Here is a 22,564-nt window from a genome sequence, read left to right on the forward strand (position 1 = left end):
TTCCATTTCGGCAGCCCGGGGTTCGCCAGTTCGGCCCCTGGGTGGGGACTTATGCACCGCTTAGCAAGCCGTGCTGTGGCAGGCATCCCACATATAAAGTAGCGGAAGATGGGCACAGATGTTAGCTCGGGGCTAATCTTCCCCCCAAAAAAAAAAAATGTGGTATACATATATGATGGAATATTACTGAACTGTAAAAAGGAATGAAGCGCTGATACAGGCTACCTTGACGAACCTTGAAAACATTATGCTAAGTGAAAGAAGCCAAACGCCAAAGGCCACATATTATATGATTCCATTTATATAGATTTGCATCAAGATAACCTGTTCTATTTATAATGTGTAGGCACTTTAGATGGTATCAAGCAATTTTTCAGTATAATTTATGCTCGAATTAATTATATAGTTTAAATGTCTGTTAGACCATCTAGTTTGCATTTCTCCGACTTTGATTCTTTTTCTATGTCTTTATAACGCACATGTCGCTATACTTACTCAGTTATTAACAACCAGTACAGAAAATATTCTACCCTCTGCCCCTCTTCCTTTAAAAAAACAGATGTTCCTGGGTACTACAGTGTTAGTGTTCCCTGCCTTGATATACAGGTGTTTCATTTTAAATGTGAAATCACTCCAGTCATATCACTCTGAGAAAAACATGGAGAGAAGAGCAAGGGCACTCACCTGGCTTTACAAGGCCTGACTTGGGTTCCTTCTTATATCGAGCTGACTGGATGCTTCCTTCACCAACCATTCCAATTGTGCATTTCTTCCTGGTAAAGTCTTCATCACTTCCAGGGCAAAAGCCAACAGGGCTGTTTCCAGCATCTGAGGGCGTCTTCACAGGAGACACTGACTGGCTACTAGGACAGCCGGTGTCATCTGGAAGACAGGAATCAGTAAGAGTTTAATGAGGAGGAGGAAATCAATGATGGCAAAGAGAAGCCAAGCAGGGAGCCATGCACACAGGCGCTCACACACATGTACTCTTGCTTACGAGGCCCCAAGGGAACTCCTGTGGATGACTCTCCATTTATTCTCCATATTTCGGCCAACTATGTAAATGAAGAAAATATGAACGATCATACAACATCTTTTAAGGCAAAACCTTATAAGCTTTTTAGATCACAAATACATCTGTAACACTCACGTTGTCAAAACTGAAAGGTTTGTCTATTTCACACATTCAGTAGTATACTTTTGGGTCATAACTGTCCACGGATTTTTGATGGGGTTAGTAATAAACAGTTCACCACGGCAACTCAGGATCCTTAGGGTGAAGTCTTCAGAGTTGTTTGTGTTGGGGAAAAAAGTTATTTGAATATTACTGACCATACCCAGTTTTTGATCACTTAGCCCATCAATTGGTTAACAGAGTTTGACAGACAAGACATCTGGCTTTAGGAGTTCAAGGAAGCAGAAAGAAGTGATCTTCTTTTATTATCATATACACCCAACCAGAAATATATCAGTCAGATATCTTGCAATCTGGGCTAAACTGGTAAAATGAAAATGATGTTCACATTAGAAATGTGCCCTTAACTTCCAAGTTATAGATTATTACCATGGTCATTATTATAAGTTAATATGCATGATATGAAGTAACCTGTGTAGATGCTTATTAGGCAAACAAAAGCCATATGCTGACTCCTGTAAGTGCTCCATATTCATTAAATATTTATGGAGGTTGGTTAATTCATTTATACTTTGATGAGAATTGCACGGGAATTTAATGCAAATCAATATTACTCGAAAGTATGTCTACTCAAACTAATCAATTAGTGGTAAATTTTCACTACTAAATAATTCTTTATTATACAAAAATATTTTGATGCCAGCATTACCTTAGTAACTACTTAGACAAAAAAATGAATAGACATTTAGTACAAATAACTTTTACAACTTCTGCATTTTTATAAATATTAAAGGAAGTAAAATAATTTGCCATCTATGAAAGGCTATCTTAAAACTCCACAGCTTGAATAAAAACAGAAACAGAGCTAGGCTTGAATAAAATATACTGATTGCCTGAATTAAGATGACTAAAATCCATCTGAAAAAGAATTGCCATTGCTGCACTTTTGGCCTTTATTTCAATTTATTATGAAATATCCCAGTTCCTGGGACAAAGTGAACTTGGCACTGGTAAAATGATTTATTTCTCTTAATGTCCTTTTTGGACTTTTGGACATAGTACACATAAGACCTCAATGGTAATTCTGGAAGTGAATGGTTTTTAGCGCACTTCCCATGCCTGCTGTCTTTGCTGCTCTTTTAAATGCCCTGTGTTCTTCCGGAACTCCTGAAGAAACGTTGCCCTGAACCACAGAGTGATGAGAACCCTCTTGGCTGCTACTGCTCAGCTATTTCATCACTTATTGTCCCTGCCTTTCTCCTACAACTGCATGTCCCATGCTTCAACCCAAAGAAATCTGAGCTCCTCTCTACATGCGCAAAGCTGCTAATTACTCAGACAGATTCCAGCACTTTCACAAGGCTCAACAGGTCTGCACATCGCCTCAGGAGAGCCTCTCTTTGTTGACTCTCATCCCAAAGGAGATAAACCTAAATGCGTGAGGTCTAATCCTTCAAAATTACCTATCGCCTTTAAAATTATTTCCTATGAGTCAGTTCCATAAATTATTTCTTTTGAAAGAGAGATGGCTCAAATAAATAAAAATCCATGTTTCAGATTCTCTACCCTAAAAAGCAATTTTTCATGAAAACTCCGACTCAAGGGGACAAAGTTAAATAATTTCCAGTATAGAGAAACACCGTCAAAATTATATTTTAAATAAACAGAAAACAAATGTGCTTTGTTTGGTTCTATTACCATTTTGCTAGAGTTAAGAAATACTACGTACACATCTTGTATTCAGGACTAGTAATTTTGAGGATTAAGTACCAGGGTCTGGTTAAAAATTGGGAACTGAAATTATTTAGAGTGGCAACAGTTTAGAAAAGGCAGTAGCAATTTTTCACCTGGAATGTATGCCTCACCTGTCACCAATATTTACAGTCAGTATCTCCAGGGACCGGGATTGAGAAGATGAATACCTAAGTAAATCTTTAACTTGAGTTACCTCGTGCAGCATCTGCACCACTACATAAACTAGTGTTCACCCAACATTTCTTAACTGTCTAATCTTGCCCTTCATATTGAGGAGGAAACTGTAGGAACATAAGACCTGGTATTTCATTGGTTAAACAAATATGTATCCACTCTTGGCACTGAACCAGCCCACAGGCATAATACCCAGTCCCCATACTGATGGAGCTTAGAAAAAAGCAAAAGCAGTTGGGTAAATATCACAGTGCACAGTTCCTGTAAACTGGCAAGCCTGTTAAAGCAAATCCATACCCAAGAAAATTTGTGAGTTACCAGAGAAGCTTGGGACATTTGCCTGTTTTGTCTAATGGGACCAACACTAACAAAGGAATCTAGTTTTCGAAAGGGCAAGGCCATTAATTTTCCTACCAGAGAGAACACACTTTAAGTTATGCAAAGTAAGACAGAGCAAAGGCAAGAGAGCTTCCTGTCCCAGACAATCATCTGGTCACCTGTGGTACCTGAGGAATTCTCCTCCTCTGTGCAGCCCTGGAGAAGTGGTTATTTTTTCAACAAGTCTTGTTTCTGGCCCCTTCTCCCCTCCGCCCCTTCCCTCCTCTTCCTCCTCCTCCTCCTTTTTAACTCCATGGTCACAGCTGGAAGCGGATCACCAGTCCAGATGAAGATAATAAATACTCTTTTCCAAAAGTCTATGTTCTAAAATATTCTCAGTTCACATTTACTCCAAGATTCTAAAAACAGTGAAGCCAAGTTCATGTTCTTTGGTTGCTCATGTCTACTTCTAGTATGCGCCAAACTCCACGTGGATCAAGCACATATTAAAGAGATTTATTTATTGAACCCACTCCCGTCAAACCCTTCGAGGGTGCCTTCTGTTTCCTGCTGCCACCGTGACTGCCCATTTATCCTGTAGAATCCACAGATTTATATACACAATATTTATCATGATAGCTTTTATTAGTTATGTTAGTACAAAGAAATTATCAATGGCAAAAATTTCTAGTATGACACCATGAGGAAACTATTTCTGGGCAGGAAATGGTAGAAATCTTGAATGATCTACCCAAAAAGTTGACAGGTGTTTCAAATTTCCAAAATGCCTGAGAAAAGTAAGCACATTTCAGCCTGGTTTTAGCATAAGGGGAGCTTTGCTCCAAGGCTTTAGGTGTGGGAGACAGTCTATCAAGAGAGGGAGGAGTTCTTCTTTTAAAACACACACACACACACACCAGCTCTGACATAGCTGAGTTTTTACACTTTTTTCTCTATTATTCATGGTAAGTATAACTTCATTAAAAAACACACACAACAGGACCACATTGCATGTTTTGTTTTTTTTTTTTTGAGGAAGATTAGCCCTGAGCTAACTGCTGCCAATCCTCCTCTTTTTGCCGAGGAAGACTGGCTCTGAGCTAACATCCATGCCCACCTTCCTCTACTTGCTTTATATACGGGACGCCTACCACAGCATGGCTTTTGCCAAGCGGCGCCATATCCGCACTCCGGATCCGAACCGGCAAACCCCAGGCCAGCGAGAAGCGGAACGTGTGAACTTAACCGCTACGCCACCTGTCCGGCCCCATGTTGCATGCTTTATACAGTGTGATCCATCTGAAAATATAGGATGATTTCCTTCTGGGGCTCACAATTTTAAATCCCACTTACACAGGCCCAGGACGGTCTCTGGTGGGACTTGGGTAAATGTGACTCTCATCAAAGCCACATCTCAATGATCACCATCTATCGTGAAGGAGACTAATTTACATGCCTCCTTGACGTATATTAAGGAAGAGGTTCTTTTGTTGTTGTTCTTGTTCGTTTGCTTTGAATCTGTCAACACACAGGATTAAGGATGGCAGAAAGAATACTCGCAGATCCAGGAACCTCCAGAAGTTGCAGACTATCTAAAGTGATGTAAGAAATATACTTACTAATTAGTTTCCAAATTGTTACCAAGGAAAAGAATTTAAGGTCTTATAAAGACAAATGGGAGAAACAGGCATCTATTATAATTTTGTAGTCTGGAGGTTGTTAAAAAACGGATTTTTTTAATCGATTTTTGCTCTCTCTTTACAGGTTCTTTGAGAATATGGGATATTCTTAATAATTGCATAATAATTGTACAATTACACTTCTGAAAAAGGTGTATATAAATATCGTTTAAAATAATTTGTATCTTATTCTAAATGTTCTAAAGGTACCTGCTAAATTAAAAGAAATCTACTGGGGTTGTTAAAATTGTAACTTAATTTTTTAAATTATAAAAGTAATGAAATTCTTAATGCAGAAGACCTAGAGTGCAGAAGAGTACAAAGAAGTAAAAAAAAATAAAAGGATAATATTTTCCTATAATTGTATTACCCAGAAAAAACATTTAACAATTTGGCATATTTCTTATCAATCTTTCTTTTATATGCATATAGTTTACTTGCTTGCTTTTTGTTTTGTTAAAATTCCAACGTATATTATTAACAGTTTCGTTACTCCGTCATTGAAAACTTCTCCCTGGAACTTGTAGGCTAGAAAGAAAGAAGCAATTGAAGACCAAGAGGAGCCAACACAAAGGGCCCCCACTGGCCAAAGATGGAATAGTGTGAGCATCAAAAAGAATAATACATGCAATTAACTGACAACCACTGAATATATTAAAAAATCTATGAGTTCATAGTCATACAAAAAAATAAAACTAAAGAGAAAAAGAAAGAATCCTGTCACCTAAAAGAATTACAAACCAATGGAAATCACTGTAAGTGACCCAGGGACCAATTCGTCATATTGAAATTTGGCAATTAAAAGGAAAGAACGAACTAGCATACAGATTGTAAAAGCTGTTCCTGTACAAGCTCTATTTCAGTATAACTGAAATCCCTTAATCCCTCATTGATATTGGAAAGTTCTTCCTCATAGAGGCATTCTGGTTAAGGAAACTAGATGGAACAAGAGAACTGAAAGTTACTATTTTGCAATGATTTCTTACGAAATATTGATTTAGACAACGAACCTAACAGATGAAACCATTAGACAAAAGGCTGATGGAGAGTTTACAGTGGATGGATCAGGTCTTACCCATCTGTGCCCACTGAGTACTCTTAGCATCATCAACAGTGGGACAACAGACATGGTGTACTTTCTGACGGGAAGTGAGATGAAACACGCAGCATCCCCCATGGTATTCTTGCCACAAAAAAAACTGCCCCTGAATCTAATCAAGCTTTAAAGCCAATGTCCACCTTATAAAATATATGGAGAACGGAGGAATGAGTTAAGTCAGGGGTTGGCAAACTGCAGCCTGCAGGCCAAATTCTGTTCTCTGCCTGCTTTTGTAAATAAAATGTTATTGGACACAGCCACGCCTAATCCTTTACATACTGTCTACTGTGGCTTTCAAGCTACAACGGCAGAGTTGAATAATTGTGACAGAGATCATCTGGTTAGCAGAGTCGTAAATAGTTACTATCTGGTCCTTCACAGAAAAAGTTTGTTGGCCTCCGGGTTAAAGATACCATGAGGAAGCAGACACTTTTGAGACAACTGGGGCTATTTCAATGTTCTCTATCACACCAAGGAATTATGTTAATTGCGTTAGTAATGAACGCGGCACTATGATTATGTAGGAAATGTCTATTTTTTAAAGAAATGCATGCTGAGGTACGTAGGTTGACATGAAATGACATGATGTCTGGAGATTTGCTTTTACATGCTTCAGCAGAGTAAAAAAGAAAAGAAAAAAGGGAAAGACGTAGCAAATATGACAATATCTTGCTATTGCTTAATCTGGATGAAGTGGATAAGCAGTATATTAAGGTTCATTGTAATATTCTCTCTGCTCTTAAGCACGTTTTTAAAAGTTTCAAAATATATTATTTAATTTCTTGATATTTTAAATGAGTAACTAAAATAGATACGAACATAGCATTTTAAAAAAATCAATTGCTTCTTGTAGGGTATTTTAGGTTGTTTCAAATTTTCTCACTATTCTGGAAACTGCTTGAAAGACATATTTTACAGATAAATCTTTGGTCAAATTTTTGAGTATCTCTTAGAATCTATCCCTAAAAGTGCAATTACTCAAACTTTCAGGAAGTTCGAGACAACTTACATTCCTGTCAATATTGTATGAGAGTATCCCGTTTATTAAATTCCTGCCAGCATTGAATACTATTTTATTTGCATTTTTCCAAGTTAATAATGAAAAACTTATTTCTGATGTGTTAGTTTGCATGTATTTAATTATTAGTGATCTTAAGGTCTTTCATATGTTCGGTGGTCTTTTTTACTTATTCTATGAATTGTTCATGTCCTTTGACAATCTTTCTTTGAAGGTGTTAAGGATTTGTTATTGATCTGTAAGAAATCTTACACATGAAAGGTATCAGCCTTCTGTCATGTTTCACTGAATCTGTTGTTTGCTTTTAATTTAAATTTTTAACATTCAAAGCTTTTTCTATTTCTAGTTGTCAAATCTGTCCATATCCTTTGCAATTTCTTCCAATGTTTTAATGCTTAGAACATCCTTCTTTACTCTAAGATCAATTAAATACTCACCTATACTTTCTTCTAGATTTTTATAGTTTCGCTTTTCATTTCAATTAAATCCATCTGGAATTCATTTTATGCAGTGTGAGGTTAGCCGCTAACTTTATTCTTATTTTGTTAATTTTTAGGAAATCTATCTTTTCCACATTACTTTGCAATGCTTTTCTGATGAAGTTTTGAAAGTAATAAATATTTTTTGAAAACGAATTTTTGTAATCCACATTTTAAAATATTAGGATTGCCCACAGCGTGTATGTGTGTGTGTGATATAATTTCCTGATATTTAACTAACAACCAGGGCCATCAACCACGTTTGGTAGCAACTATGCTGACCAAGTCCCTACGTCAATCTCCGTGCACCAATTACATATAAGAATAAAACACCAGGTTCTCAAGGTTACAAATAGAATATTTCTTCAAGGTCCAAGAAGCGTCTCTAAAACTTCTGGTTCATTTTTTAATTTAGATCTCAGAACTCCTTTGTTTTCCAAGATGCTGAATTAAAGAATTCCAGAAGGCATACTTAAAAATAACATCAGGCAGAGAAAAACGTGCTTTTGTGCCATAATGTCTTGAAACATTCAGTTATGGTTTAATGCTGTTCAATGTTCAGTTGCATAATTTGGAGGAAAAATCCCTGCTATTTTAAGGAAACATTACCTTAAATTATATGGAAATCGAGTTGATTCTCATGAATGACAGAAGCATTTATAGACTTCTTAGTCGTTCATTCATCAAATATTTATTGAGTATCTACTATTTGCCAGGCACTGACGTCGCCGTTATTATTCTTACTGCTCCAGATACTGACATTTTTGAAAACAGTCTGATGGAGACAGATAAAATGTCACAGCCTAAACTCATGGTTAACTTGAACCCTGTGAAATTCTTACCATAAACCATTCAAATTCACTGAAAGGATATTGGTAAGGTAAGAAAAGTAACATTTATTAAGTAGCTATCATGTGGCAAGAACACTAATTTTTATCATATAATGTTAATAAGGTCTTATTTTATAGGTGGGAAAACAGGCTCAGAGAGGTTAAGAATTCCACTGTCACACAGTTACCAAGTAATTGACTCAAGATTCAAATTTGGGTTTGTATGACTCTAAAGTTCTTGTTTTTCTCAGCACCACAAGCTAGCTGTTTTCTAAATTTTTCTCCCTATGTTTGTTCCAAGAGGAAACAGCAGCAATTCTGGGAATGCTCAAATTAAAAACAGACAAAGGAAACTGTTAGAAAGAAGCCATCCCATAATAAATAGACCACAAAAATTTGAGGCAAGAACCTCTTTCTAGTTGTTTCCAGGTTTCCATTATTCCTGCTTCAAAACGGTAACCATATAATGCTTGCCATTCAGATAATTTCGCATCCTAGGTTTTCAATAGCCGAATCTGAACTTCTATTCCTTCACCTAATTTTAACATCTTTTAGGAGTGAATATTCACAAGTCTACATGGCTCTATACCAATTTTGCTTCAATATTATGCGATGTGTCACTACCCAATTGCCAATGTTGAAGTGTAAGAATCTCATCCATCCATCCATCCGTCCATGATTCTTTTCACAAATAATTACTGATTTCCTATTGTGTGCCAGGTAGTCTTCTAGATATTAGGGTTATAACAAAGATCAAGATTCTAAGATCCTTGTCCTTAAGGAGTTCACATTCTAGTGGTGGAGAAAGACAGTTAATAAACAAGTAAAAAAAAATACATAGAGAAGATATTTTGATTGTGATGTACTGTTAATGATTGTGATGTACTGTTAATGAAACGAACTGGGTGATATTATACATAGATTAACCAGGTGGGAGGTGGGAAGGTACTTCATTAGGCGGGTTGTTATGGAAAGCCCTGAAGAGGTAACTTGAGCGAAGACCGAAAAATGAAAACCAATCACGGAAAAGGCAAGGGAAATTACTCCAGGCAGAGAGAACAACAAGCAGTTTGGTGCATTAAAGAAACTGAAAGGAAGCCAGGAAGGCTGATGAGGAGAGAAGGATGATAATGAGGCTGGAGGGAGGTAGAAGCCCGAGTATGTGCAGGACTGCAGGCCAGGAATCCTTAGTGTATCTTAAGGGCAATGGAAGCCACAGTGTGCATTAAGCAGGAGATGACAACAATGTGGTTTGTGAAGAACAGGCTGTATTAGCGATCCTATATCTAGCTAATATTTCTTATTGCCTACGAAGTACAGGCATTTCCTAAACGCTTACTTAACGCAAGTCTTAATTTAACCTAATATGACCTCTGAGATAGGCACTAATATTACCCTGCTTTGCAGGTGGCATAGAAAACTAGCACTAGCCTTTCAGCCACCCGCCTGAGTCACAGTCAGGAAGTGGCAGAGCCGTGCTATGAATCCAAACAGGCTACTCAGGAGCCTCCTTCGTAACAAGTAAGCTGTGTGGCTTCTTTAGGAATCAAAGAGCGGAAGCAAAAAACCCACATGGAGGCTGCTGCAACAATAAAAACAAGAGATGAAGTGGTTTGACTAGAGTGGTAGTAGTGAAAATTGAGGGAAGTAGGTGGATTTGAGATATATTTTTGAAAAATAATTGAAAGCACTAATTTATGATAATGAAAAAATAGGAAGGGACCAAGGATGTCTTCTAGGTTTTTGCATAAACACTGGGGAATGTGGTGCTCATTTCTGAGTTTGTAGGGGGTGAAATGAAGAATTCTGTTTTTGATACGTTAAACGTGAGGCACAAATTAACCACAACATTGGAGCTATCAAGTAGGCAGTTGGGTATGTGGACCTGAAGCTCAGGGGAGAAGCTGGGGAGCATCACCATCCTACAGGTGAGGAATTTAGAGATTGGAGCCCTCGGGGAGGGCAGGAAGAGAGGAGGGCAGGAAGAGAAGAGGGCTGAGGACTAAGACCTGAGACACTGGACACAGTGAGGACAGGGAGAGGGCGGAGCCTACAAAGGTGACTGAGGAGTGACTCCAGAGACAGGAGGAACGCTCAGAAGGGTGGGACCACAGAAGACAAGGAGGAAAATCTTCCCTAACAGAGAGGCTTTTTCAATGGTGTTGAGTGTTGTTGAGAAGTCAAGGAAAATGAAGGCAGACAAGAGAATGTCAGATTTGCTAAAGTGGTCACTCACATGCTTGACAAGGGCAAATTGTGGAGAGGAGATTTTGGAGAAGTTTCGTTGTGAAGAGGACCAAAGAAACAAGATGGCAGTTGCAAGCTGATGAGGGGTCACAGGGAGCTTATTTTCTTTGAAAGGTGCATATTCAAGCATATATGTGTGCTGATGGAAACGAGCTTGTTAAAAGTAATTCTAATGTAGCACCTCTGCTAAGGTATGCAACCTACATCTATAAAAATGAAGCAGAGAGTGGAGTAATTATTTAATGAATGTCTCCCTGGTTTCTTGGAGACAAAATAATCATTTCACAGACAAACATTCCCCGGATTTCTGAGCTATTTTGGAGCCTCGAGTGCTCCCATAAAAGTCATTCTGGTGCAGCCCTTGGCAGGAAATGAGAACGTGAAGTGAAGTGAAGTGAAGTGAATTGAGGCAATCTCATTTCTTCATGGGACTGATGCTCTCTCTGAAACAGGGGGCTCCACTTGGTTATCCACCAAGCGTCAAGTTGTTTGATTTGCATTAGTAGCCAGAGGAGGAGGATTCTGGAGGGGAAACAGCATTCAAATAGTTCATGTAGTGTGAGCAACAAACCTATCTAGGAGATTTGATGAGAGAGGAGGTGATGCTGAAACTGGGAAACAGGGCGGCTCCATCACTGCCAGAAGACAGGTGAGCCTTGGCAAAGGCGATGGGGAGTTCTTCTGTCACACAAGCTTTTATTTCTCTTGTTCTTTCTTTTGTAGGATTATGATCTTTCCAAATAGGCATGTTACTAATACTTCTGACCTTTCCTCTACTTAGCAATAGGAGTTTATTTGCGGTTGCTAAGCCATGCCTTTTTAAAGACTCAGTTATTTTTTTTCAGGTTCCTTGGTGGGAAAAGAGGGAGGAGAGGGAGACGGCAGAGGGAGGGATGAGAACAGGAAGGAGAGAAAGGAGAGAAGAGAGAGAGACAGACACACACCAAGACGCTATCTCTTAATCTCTTCACAACCTTATAACAAGGACACTGTAAAACTCGCTAAGGACACCTGAATTACAGTCAGCTCTCTTGTAGTAATGTAAATATTTTTCCCTTCCATTCTATTTTTTCTCACATTGAGAATCTTAAGATAGTGATGGTCAAGATAAAGAAAAGGGATAAAAATGGAAGGAAGCTAAGGAAAAAACAATGCTTATTATACAGTTTATGCAAATGCTACATTGGGGTTTTTTTCTATTTGGAAAAAAAAGGATTGTTTAGGTAATATATGTGTATCAAGGTATTGACTTCATTTTAAAAATGGAACAAAGAAAAGAGAGAAAAAGAAGAAATATGCTCATAAATAGTCTTATAGCAGTGACATTCATAAAATAAAATTCTAAAATTTGAAAGTTAGCTTCACAGATGAAATGTCCATCCTCAGAAGAATGGCTGAATGAACGATGGTTCTCCGTAGAATGGAGTATGAGCTGTCGTTATAATGGGTGGAGAGACTTCTATGTACTTACAAGCAATGACAGGAACAGGTGCTGCCTGGAATACACGTTCCTGGAGGGCAGGAGGCCCATCAGTATTGTTCATCACTCTGGTTCAGCTCCTAGGATAGTACCTTGCCCACGTCAGATGTTCAATAAATATTTACTTAACATATGAACAGAAAGGCTGACAGATCAATCTAGCATGATCTCGCTTTGGCAAAAAAGTAAAACAAAATAAATCCTATAAACGTGATTACATCCGTTCTGACATATGCGTTTGCACATTGTTATTACTTTTGAGCTTAAAAAATATAATGGTTAGCCATAAAGAAAATATAATCCTCACAAACACCCCAGAATAACCAGAAGGGTAGGTTATCCACAGGGTCTCAAGAATTCTGAGGGTTAGGTCAGCGTCTAACAGGAATCCTGTCTGCAGAGGCACCCACACCAAAGGAGAGAGAATAAAGACAGGTGGCCGGGACAGAGGAGGAGCCCTGGGAAAATCCACAGGGAGCGGGGAAAAGCTGAGGGATGTGTTTCTATGAGGATGAGGGTGAGCGCTGGGGTGCACTGGGAGCTTGGTTTGGGTTCCCTACAAAGAGAGAGCAGTCAGCAGACAGGCCTCCTTTTGGAGCCAGCAGAGTGTCACCCAGGCAGTGGGGCGCTGGGTACAGGCCTATCCAGCAGAGGGGGAGCAGCTGGGGCAGGAATGTCTCTGCCCTGGCAGAGGGAGGGCTGGATTTTGTCTCCAAAGCAGGAGACAGCCAAGGCAGCAGCAGGCCAGGACTGGGGCAGTTACTGTGCCCAGGAGCCAGCAAAACCACTTTACAATAGAGGCCCGCCCAGCAGCCCTGGGTACCTGAAGTGCCCGGGGTCAGTGGGAGGAGACTGGGGCTTTCTCAGAGTAAAAACAACCTGGGGGTAGGGCGGAGTGGGGGTCAGTGTCAGGTCAGAGTCCTGGGAAACAGCAGGTATGTGGCTCTGTGCTAAATACCTTCTTGACTCTAAACCAGGCTGCTGGTTTTTCTCACGGCTGTGTGACTGGGAAACAAGGATTAGGGAAGACAGGACTCTTCGCCGCTCCCCAAATTTGCCCTGCACTTTCAGGGCTCTAGGCTCTGACACACGTGGATCTCTCTGTCTGCTAGGCCACGTTCTGCTTCTCAAACTCCTACACAACCTTCAGAACCTTGCTCAAGTGCCAACTCTTGAGTGGAGCATTTTCTGATTTTCTTAGCAAGACCTCTCTCTTCTAGCTACCCACAGCACTGGGGTCACGGTTCTATTAAAGAGCTTACTCTTTTTGACACTTAGAGATGCTGAACTCCTCAGCATAGGAATGTCTTAATCTATTAAATTGAGTCCTGGGTACTGTTCTAGTTGCTTTATTCCCCCAACTACTAAGATAGTGCCCTATTCTCAAGGTATTTTATTAAACGAATGGAAATACTTGTCTTGTTCCCCTAATTATGGCTTCTACCAAATTCCAACAAACACTTACTGAGCAGCCCCTGTGTGTCAGGTCAAGTTCGAGGAAATATACTGCTCTTGCCTTCACGAGCTTACAGACTACCGGGGAGTCAGATGACTAGATACAAAATTGTAAAACCAGGTCTGATATGAAAGATAGGATATGGTACGACAGAGGAAGAAGAAAGACAGGGCAGCTAAGCTAGACTTTGAAATATCTATCCTTCAGCTGCCCTGATCTAGAAATACATCCACCCAGCCTTTCTTTTCTTCCTATGTGTGTTTTTGGTCTACCCTCAGTCTTCTTACAAAGCTATCACCTCTCTACTATTTTTCGGTCTCTTTCTTTGTTTGTTTCTTTATTCGTTGTCTATTTTCCCTCAGCCTAAGAACCTTATCAAATACCTGTCACTTGATAAATACTCTATCTTTACTATAAATGCCACACTTGTTTTTATTCTATTTTCTCTTTCCCATCCCACTTAAGCTTTTAAAAAAATTTGTCTACACTTTGTCTCCTCCCATTCACATCTCAGCCGGATGCCATTGGGATTCCATCCCCTGAATTTTCTGAGACTGTTTCTGCCTAAGACCACTGATAACCTAGTGGTCTGATCCCTGAGCACTTTTTATCCTGCTGTGACCTCGGAACCTGTGGGCTACTTTCTTCTCGAACCTCTCTCTTCCTTTGGGATGGAGGCACTGTCACTCCTGGCTCGCCTCCCTTCTCTCTGAATGCTCATTCTGAGGTGCCTTGGTTTTCTTTTTCTGCCTGCTCTTGCTGGATCTCAGGTTCTAGCCTTGGTCCTCTTATCTTCCTCCTCTAAGCAGTCCCCGTGGGCAGTATCATCAACTCCTTTGCCTTCAGTTGCCAACATGTACGACTTCTCTTCAGAGCTCCAAACCTATACCTTATCTCAAATGCAACAAGGCAAATCTGAGCCCACTAACCACATTCATTGTCCTTCTCCCCTGCCCTGCTACTCCACTGCTGTTCATCCAGTGGAAAGGCAGACACAATCCTTCCACTGCAATTGGTGACTAAGCTTCATATGCTCTAGGCCCTAATCCTCATACATGTCATTTTGTCGGTCCTCACTTAGGCTGCCAGAGCTGTCTTCAAACCAGGCAGGCTCCTTGCCATCACCTCCTGCCCCTTCTCACCCACTGTCGAACAGATCATCAGGAAGATTTTTCTGATATAAATCTGGTCATAACTCTTTCCTGCTGAAAACCCTTCCTTGGCTCTGTAAGATCTTTAGGAATTGCAAAATGGCAGCCCAAGAGCCATAGCCAGCTCTCTGGCCCACAAAGTTAGTTAAAAAGCGGCATTTTAAAAATTCTAAATACCTCCAGAAGGGGCACACTGTCCAGTTCTAGAGTCCCCTCTATTGTCATCTATCTGGGGGGCCTCACTGTTTACAATACTGGTCTAGTTCCTGTAGGTATCCTTGATCTCAGGGATTGAGTGTTCGCCCGGCATGCAAAGCCTTTCCCCATCTGGCCCTCCCTGCCTCGCTAATCTCATTTCATGCTTTTAACTCAGTCCGCTGATGCCAGGGCTCATATTTACCCACTACACCACACTAACTAATGTTATTTCTTTGAATCCTTGGGCTTATGAAATGTGAGAGGCCAAGTAGATAATAAATGGAGCCACAAACTTAAATTACAAGGAAGAGGTGTCTGTGGTGTGGGTGTGCGTAAAAGGGTCAGGAAAGAAATAAGTGAGGGAAGGTAGCTGTGTGGGAATCACATCCAAAGATGTGAGTTATCCCATTTATTTCAGTGCCAAGGTTAAGGCAGTAAAATAATTGACGCTTCCAATCCCTGTGTTTTATCCATCTTTGTAGTCTTAGCACAATTCCTGATCCTTAGCAGGCACTTAATAAATGATTATTGGATAATGCATTTTTGTGCAAGCTTGCGAAAAGCTGAATGTTGGGGCTGGCCCAGTGGCATGGTAGTTAAGTTCACGTGCTCTGCCTCGGTAGCCTGGGGTTTACAGGTTTGGATTCCAAGCGCAGACCTACACACTGCTCATCAAGCCATACTGTGGCAGCATCCCACATACAAAATAGAGGAAGATGGGCACAGATGTTAGCTCAGCGACAATCTTAAGCAAAAAGAGGAAGATTGGCAACAGATGTTACCTCAGGGCCAATCTTCCACATCAAAAAAAAAAAAAAAGGCTGAATGTCCTGCTACTCACAGGCCAGCTTCTCTTTTTTCTACCTGTTTCAGTGTACCATTGGGTGTTCAGGGTACATATGCGGTGTACCTAAGATACCTGCTTTCAGTGTACCCCAAATCATCCCAACACTGAAGAAAGAAAATGCAAAAAATTAAAAGTCTGGCTAGAGATAGTAAGTTCAGAGAAAGGATAATACAGCAAAATAAAGGAAGGAAATGCTTTCTCATCTTTACTTTTCTACCATTTGAACAGAAGTTAAACCCATTATGTAGATATAAACAATATTATTGCTAAGACTAACAACATGGGAATTGCAAATGTAGAGTGAGAAGCAATAATTTCCAGGGAATGTGGAGGCATTTTCCTTGCTCCATGCCATGGGTTTAAACAGCTTGGCTGGCCACCACTTCTACCATCTTTGATCCTTGTTCATCTTGTGACGTCAGCTGGGGCACACCCATCACATCCCTCATACAAAATCCCCAAACACACACAGACGACAAAGCAGTAAGGTTCCAACTTCAAGAGGCATAAGAATCATCTGGAAAGCCTGTAAAATACAGATTCCTGGGCTCTCCCATTTCCAGATGATAGGTTAGGGAGGGGCCAAGACTCCCGCATTTTAAACAAGTCTTCCTGAGGATTAAAAATCAGACAAACACCACATTCTGAAATTGAGAAACGATGTCATAAAGATGAGTATTTTAGAACATGAAAGACTGTCATGTTAAGTACCATAATTTGCTCTCAAGCATGGTCAAATTCCATGGTGATTACCTTTCACAGTCCCCACTGCTACGTACTTTTTATTAAGTGGGAACAAATTTAGCTTGTCCTCCTAATTGCAGTTACCGCATCCTCAAAGAAATACTGCCTATATACCCTTCATTTGTAACCTGTTTCATTAGGTACTTATTTCCGTGGCTGAGGCAGCTAAGCACTTGAAATACATTCTATGCAACAGTGCCTAGGTGTCATATTCATTAAAAGGATACTAAAGTGTTAGAGTCTTTGTTTTTTTCTTCACAGCAGGTTGGCAGTCATTCAATTACGGCATAATTCGTAATTCGGTACCGCAGCTCACTTCACTTTAAGCAGTTCATCTCAGTTCTCATCATTATGTTCAAAGGCTTACTCTAGCCAGTTGCCAAGTTTCCTCAACTGGACAAAAGCATAGCAAAAATATTTCTGTTTGGCACAGCCTGGCAAATTTTTGGAGGCACTGTCATGCCGCGGCAGGGCACTAGTCAGCTTGCAATTTGCCTTGATTGTTCTTCCCACAAACAGCAACAATGATTATCTCTAGTCCACTGGCACCCAAAGGAGGATTTCTTCCCAGCCTCTGTCAAAACCAAAATACTTTCTGCAAACACCTTACTCGAGATTAGACTGCTCAGACTCCGATTCTGACCATTTAGTGTATTGACCTGGAACATGTTTTTTAATGGGTTAAGTTACGAACTTGCCTATGCATCTGTGTGTGCACCTCAGAAACACGGAAATAACTCGGAGAAATCACTGGTCTCCCAATAAACAACCAGTGTTCTATACGCATAATTTGTTCCACCTGCCATGTTTACAAGGCACCCCGAGGAGAAGTAGCTTAAATGCCAGCAATACATCTGCCTCCCAGTTCTAAGGGGTGATTATTGCCTCAACTAAGCAAAGAAGAATGCACAGCATGCAGCTAACCATGTCAGGTGACTGATGTATGCGACTGACTTCCCCACCCAGGCCATCAGCTTTTCTAATAGTGGCTGGAGTTGTGGTACGATGACACAATTCACTACCAAAGAAAAAGGGGGAGAAAAATGGGCAGAAGCCTAGATTCAATGTGCCACACCCAGGACACAAATCACAAATATGAGTTTTATCACTTCTCAAGGGCATGTTAAAACAAGAAACACGGGGTTGGTTGGGGGGGGGGGCAAGATAGAGTGACTTTATGCCAAAACATAGGTTAAAAAAAACTAATTAAAAACAAAAGAGGGAACATGAAAGCAGATTTTTTGTTTCTATTAACTTACTATTAAATGTACTTCCTTATGTATTCTTTCATTCTTTTTTAAAGAAAGCATTAGTTAATATTTACTAAGAATATACAGTGTTTTACTTGCCGGGCACACAAAATAGGGCCTGGTCTCCAATATAATATAAACTTAACTGTGCCCAACTAAGGTCACAGTGACTAAGCCTGAACACAAACTGGAAGAAATAGACTGTTTTAACAGGAGAATGAAGTCTGAGTGTGAAAGCACACATGCTGATGAAATGCACAAAACACATGCGTATCTTCAAAGAAATTCTGCTAAGAAGCAGCTACTAAAAGAAGAGCTCTTTGGGGACACACCCCAAATGAAGTGCAAAGGGTCCCTCCCTCTGAAATGATATAGACATGACATACAGATTAGCATATAGAACATCAAGTCATTAAATGTTCCTTGTCAAAGCTCCCGTGGGAAGAAAGGGGGGAACGCAGTGGAGTTCGGGACGGAATCGAGAAAGTGTGTAAAAAGGGCCAGGTCACTTTGAAAATAGTTCCCAGTCTTTTAATTTCACAAATCAGTAAAATTAAAAGAAAACATGAGGGTAAGGGTCGAGGACACATCAACACAGAATTGTCATTTCTTTTGCCAAAGCATAACCACCATCCACTATCATAATTTTTTGTTATAATACAAACAATAGGAAAGGCAGACTCTGAAAATAGAGGATAATCCTTTATATTAAGTAAACTTAACTTTATATGAACTCACTGCATTATCCTTCTTTTAAAAACTAAATATCTTAGAACATACAATGCTCTTCCCAATTAATACAGCCCTTAATACAGATTTGGGGAAAGAGTCTCTAGCCTGCAGGTCTGAAAATGTAATCTTCCGATTAAAGTGCACTGTGTTTGAGTCACATCTTCCTGTATAATTTCACTAGGACATAGTTAGAATCCCCCTAACTCTGAATGTTTCCTTCCACATTAGTCAATGCGATGATTTGTAAAGATGACAAACTAATGTAGAATGATCTCTGTAAGGTTATGAAGCTACGGCGGCAAAAGACATCTCTAAATTATTTTAGTTTCATTCTAGCAGAGGATGGCATTGTTAATGCATTGTTAATGTTTGCATGTACCTTGGTCTCTGACTTAACTGCCGTGATTAAGCAACCAACACATATTCTGGCCTGTGTTCAAGCGGCTGGATTAAAACCAGCTATTTCCCCCTGCTGGTTGGATGTGTTTTACATTCTCTACCTCACTGCCTGCAGCTTTAATGCTCCCCATAGTACCAAACCCATTTATTTCCCATCCACCAAGTGACCTCCTAAAGCATCATTAACACGCCCCCAAAGGCTTGCTCCTGTCAATTGCAGTCAGCGCAGCACTCAGAGCTGTGGTGAGGTTTATCAGGGTTCAGGAGGAAAGGAAAGCAAAGAAGGAAAAAGCACCAACCGAAACCTTGGGGAATTGCCAACACAGGAAGATAAGGCCGAGGAAGGGAGGGCATCCCATCTAGAGACAGGATGCAAGGCTACAGATCGAAAGGTAGGTTTATAGACACCCATAATTAGACGCTTCTGCCACTCAATTCTCAGCTAGTTAATGGCAGAAGGATCAATATCTACTTTCGATTTTCATGTACAGCATTATAGCCTTAGTGGGAGACAGGTCTCCGGGGAAGAAGGGATGAAGCAGGAAATGGATCTTGGAGAGAATGATTCAAGACCCAAATTAATATTTTACTGGTTTGCCAAATATATTTTCTAAAATATTTTTGGAGTTTTTCTTTTGCTTTGTTTTGACCAAACTTTTCTTTTGTTCTGATAACACCACTCACCCGGAAGTAAGTCACAGAGAAAATAATTATGTGGAGAGAATATCAGGAATGAATGTGGAATTGAGTTATGTAAACAAAGCCATGTCAGTTTGAAATGATATCCCCTGGGTTCATCCACATTCAACCAGAGAGATTCCGGAGCTCCAAAATGGAGTTCAAGTAAACAGTGTTACATTCTGCAAATACAACTCTGGGTTCTAGAGACCTTAACCGCTCCAGCTTGTCAGTTTTCCTTTTGTTTTCTTCCTGGGAGAGTATCATGCAAACCCTCAGTGGGTTTCCATTTTAAGCTAGACTCATACAATTCAAACAATAATAAAGAAGTTCTAAACTCTAATATTTTCATACAATTATTTTTCAGAACCAAGCGGAGAATCTGAGGCAGAGAATCATTACAGAGACAAAATTAAAAAATAGGCAGCACAGTATTTCTAATACATAACTCATGGATACAATTATTTTGTGAAAGTATATAATAAATCTAAAGCTACACTTTCCAAAAAAAAATCTCTGAAAAATGTAGTTACCAATGATAAATATAATGGAATATTGCATCCTGCTAAATGAGGGCATTAATCATAGCATCTTGATTCACATGTCCCTTCTCAGACATGTGCTAATCTCCAAATTACATTTTCCCTAAATAAGTTCTAAAAATTGTCCATTATGAAACATTCTTCATTAATCATAAGACAGTCACTCCTTTAAATTTTACCCAAATTCCTAATACTTCTGACAGAATACAAGTTCTTCTAAGTTATGTGCTTCAGTGGGTTGATTAATCAGGTCCTGTTAAGTGATACTGGTGGCACCTTTGGGAGCTACAAAGAGATTTGTGCCTTTACGAAATATGCTCACAACACAATGAAACTTTCCTTAATCATGTTCCAAAACTGACATCCACAGCCCTTTATATTAAGACCCATCATTTATGAAGCACGTCTATACGCCAGGCCCTGAGCTAGGAGGACATTTAGGTAAGTGGTGTCATTCAATCTCACAGCAACTATACAAGGTACGTATTATCATCCCATTTCATGGAAGTAACAACTGAGGCTTAAAGAGGTTAAGCAACTTGCCCAAGGTCACAGAGCTTGGGCTGCAAGGGCGGAAAGGTCAGGGATTCCCGCTCAGGCCTGGAAGATTACAAAGCCTGTGCTCTTCCCCTCTAAACTACACGGTCAGGCCAAACCTGGGATACAAGCCTCCTTGATCTTGACCTCATTCACTAGGAGTTGCCTTATCTCTGGAGATTCCAAAAATAAAAGTACAAAGGCTTATAAAGGTTGCTAGTATAAAATGCAAGCTAATACATTTTCCAGATTTAAGAAGGAATCTATTTTTTTAAATAGTCATAGAAACAAGAAATTCTATTTTACATTCTGAATTATAAACTAGAATAATATATAAAAACAGGCATGAAATTCCATTGGGTTGAACCAAATGAAACTACTGTATCTGCAGGTCAACACAGCCAAAAAGGCGCAACCTTATACAATTCATCCTAATAACAGAAGTCTAGTTCTAGGCTTGAAGGGGCCCACTCCCGGTCCATTCACAACGCACCCACAGGGCACACGCTTCATGCCCGCGTGTGGCTTCCTGTGAACACCGTACCTGAGCAGAAGCTGTTGCTGCTAATGGTCCTCGCTGAGCGCCCAGAGCTGCTGGGGTTGAATTCTCGGCTCTCCTCCTCCGAGAAGGGAGACTCAGAGGCTGGGGACACTTTGTGCTGTTGCTGGGGCAGATGGGGCCGAAGAATCAAACGGGGAATTCGGCTTCGGGAAATCTCCTTCTCATGATGCTGCACTCTTTGCTCCTTCTCAAAATTGGATATCAAAAAGAAAACAGAAGGAAACTTGTTTCCCCCTCTTATCTCCTGGCTGCTCCTTCTGCGCTCAGTTTCTAAGAAATCACATTTCTGAATACGGAATCTTCACAGAGTCATCCTTATCTCAGTTGTTGAAATGAACTCCGAAACTCTTCTACTGAGCTAACCCTTCTAATCTACTGAAGAGCACACACTGGGGCGTGGATGTGCACACTCACGGACACACACACACTTCCACCCACTAGCAGGAAGGCCATTCCACTCTCCAGGCCATTCCTAACTTACCTTCCCACTCTGGCTTTTTCTATCACACTCAAGGCGCTCTCAAAGGCTCACAGCTTATTATTCGATTTCCTTTAGACTTCCATTTCACTTTCCCTGAATTAGCTGTGACAATGTGACTTCTGTTTTCCTGTCCCCTCACAAAGTAGACCACCTGGAACAATTCTTTCCTGTTAGATCATGCGCCTTATCTTTCAAATCCCTCCTCTTCCGGCCAGGATCTTAATTATTCATTAATATCCTGGTACACAAGGCTTGTTGCCAACAGAAAAGCAAACACAAATCCAACACCCGGTAAGATGGCTCCACCTTCTACATCATGCTCAGCTTTTGTTTTCCTTACAGGACACCCGTAACAAGAGATTTTTCTCTCTCTCCTTAATACAGCATTTAAGACAGACGGCCATGCCTTGGTTAAAAAAAAAAAATGCATAGAAAGTAATATTTTGGCAATGTTTTTCAATTTTTAAAGTGCTTTCCCAACCAATATCTCATTTAACCTTTACAACCCAGGCCATACAGAGACACTGATTTGTATCCCTATTTGCAGATGAGGAAACTGAGGCTAAAAGAGGTAAAGATGCTTAGCCGAGACTGCACATCATCTAGAAGCCTGAAGTCCAGCGCTTTTCAGGGTCACCACCACCCTGTCTTATTAAAATGGATTCCTAGGAGGAGCTCTTTGCAAAAAGCCCACTGCTTCCTCGAACCTCGGCAATCGAAAAAGGTTTCGGATTAGGTAACAAACACTATTTCGAAACACGACCTCCTGCTTA

The 22,564-nt window shown here is 40.2% G+C and overlaps 1 protein-coding gene across 15 annotated transcripts in view; it reads right to left on the reverse strand.

Moving 5' to 3' along the window:
* Positions 1–22,564, reverse strand: part of SYBU (syntabulin) — a 117,001-nt gene that overhangs the window by 53,146 nt on the left and 41,291 nt on the right. For 5 of the 15 annotated variants that reach the window (XM_044780788.2, XM_014840012.3, XM_070481490.1 and 2 more), the window contains 2 exons: positions 21,293–21,497; positions 685–882 (listed from right to left, as the gene is read on the reverse strand). In XM_044780788.2, the coding sequence (XP_044636723.2) occupies positions 685–882; positions 21,293–21,497 (403 nt within the window). Of the gene's footprint in view, positions 1–684; positions 883–21,292; positions 21,498–21,791; positions 22,552–22,564 lie in introns of those variants that run through there. The other 10 variants (XM_014840013.3, XM_044780787.2, XM_070481491.1 and 7 more) reach the window with 5 other exon arrangements.

The sequence above is a fragment of the Equus asinus genome, chromosome 12, assembly GCF_041296235.1.
Source record: "Equus asinus isolate D_3611 breed Donkey chromosome 12, EquAss-T2T_v2, whole genome shotgun sequence".
Lineage (NCBI taxonomy): Eukaryota > Metazoa > Chordata > Mammalia > Perissodactyla > Equidae > Equus > Equus asinus.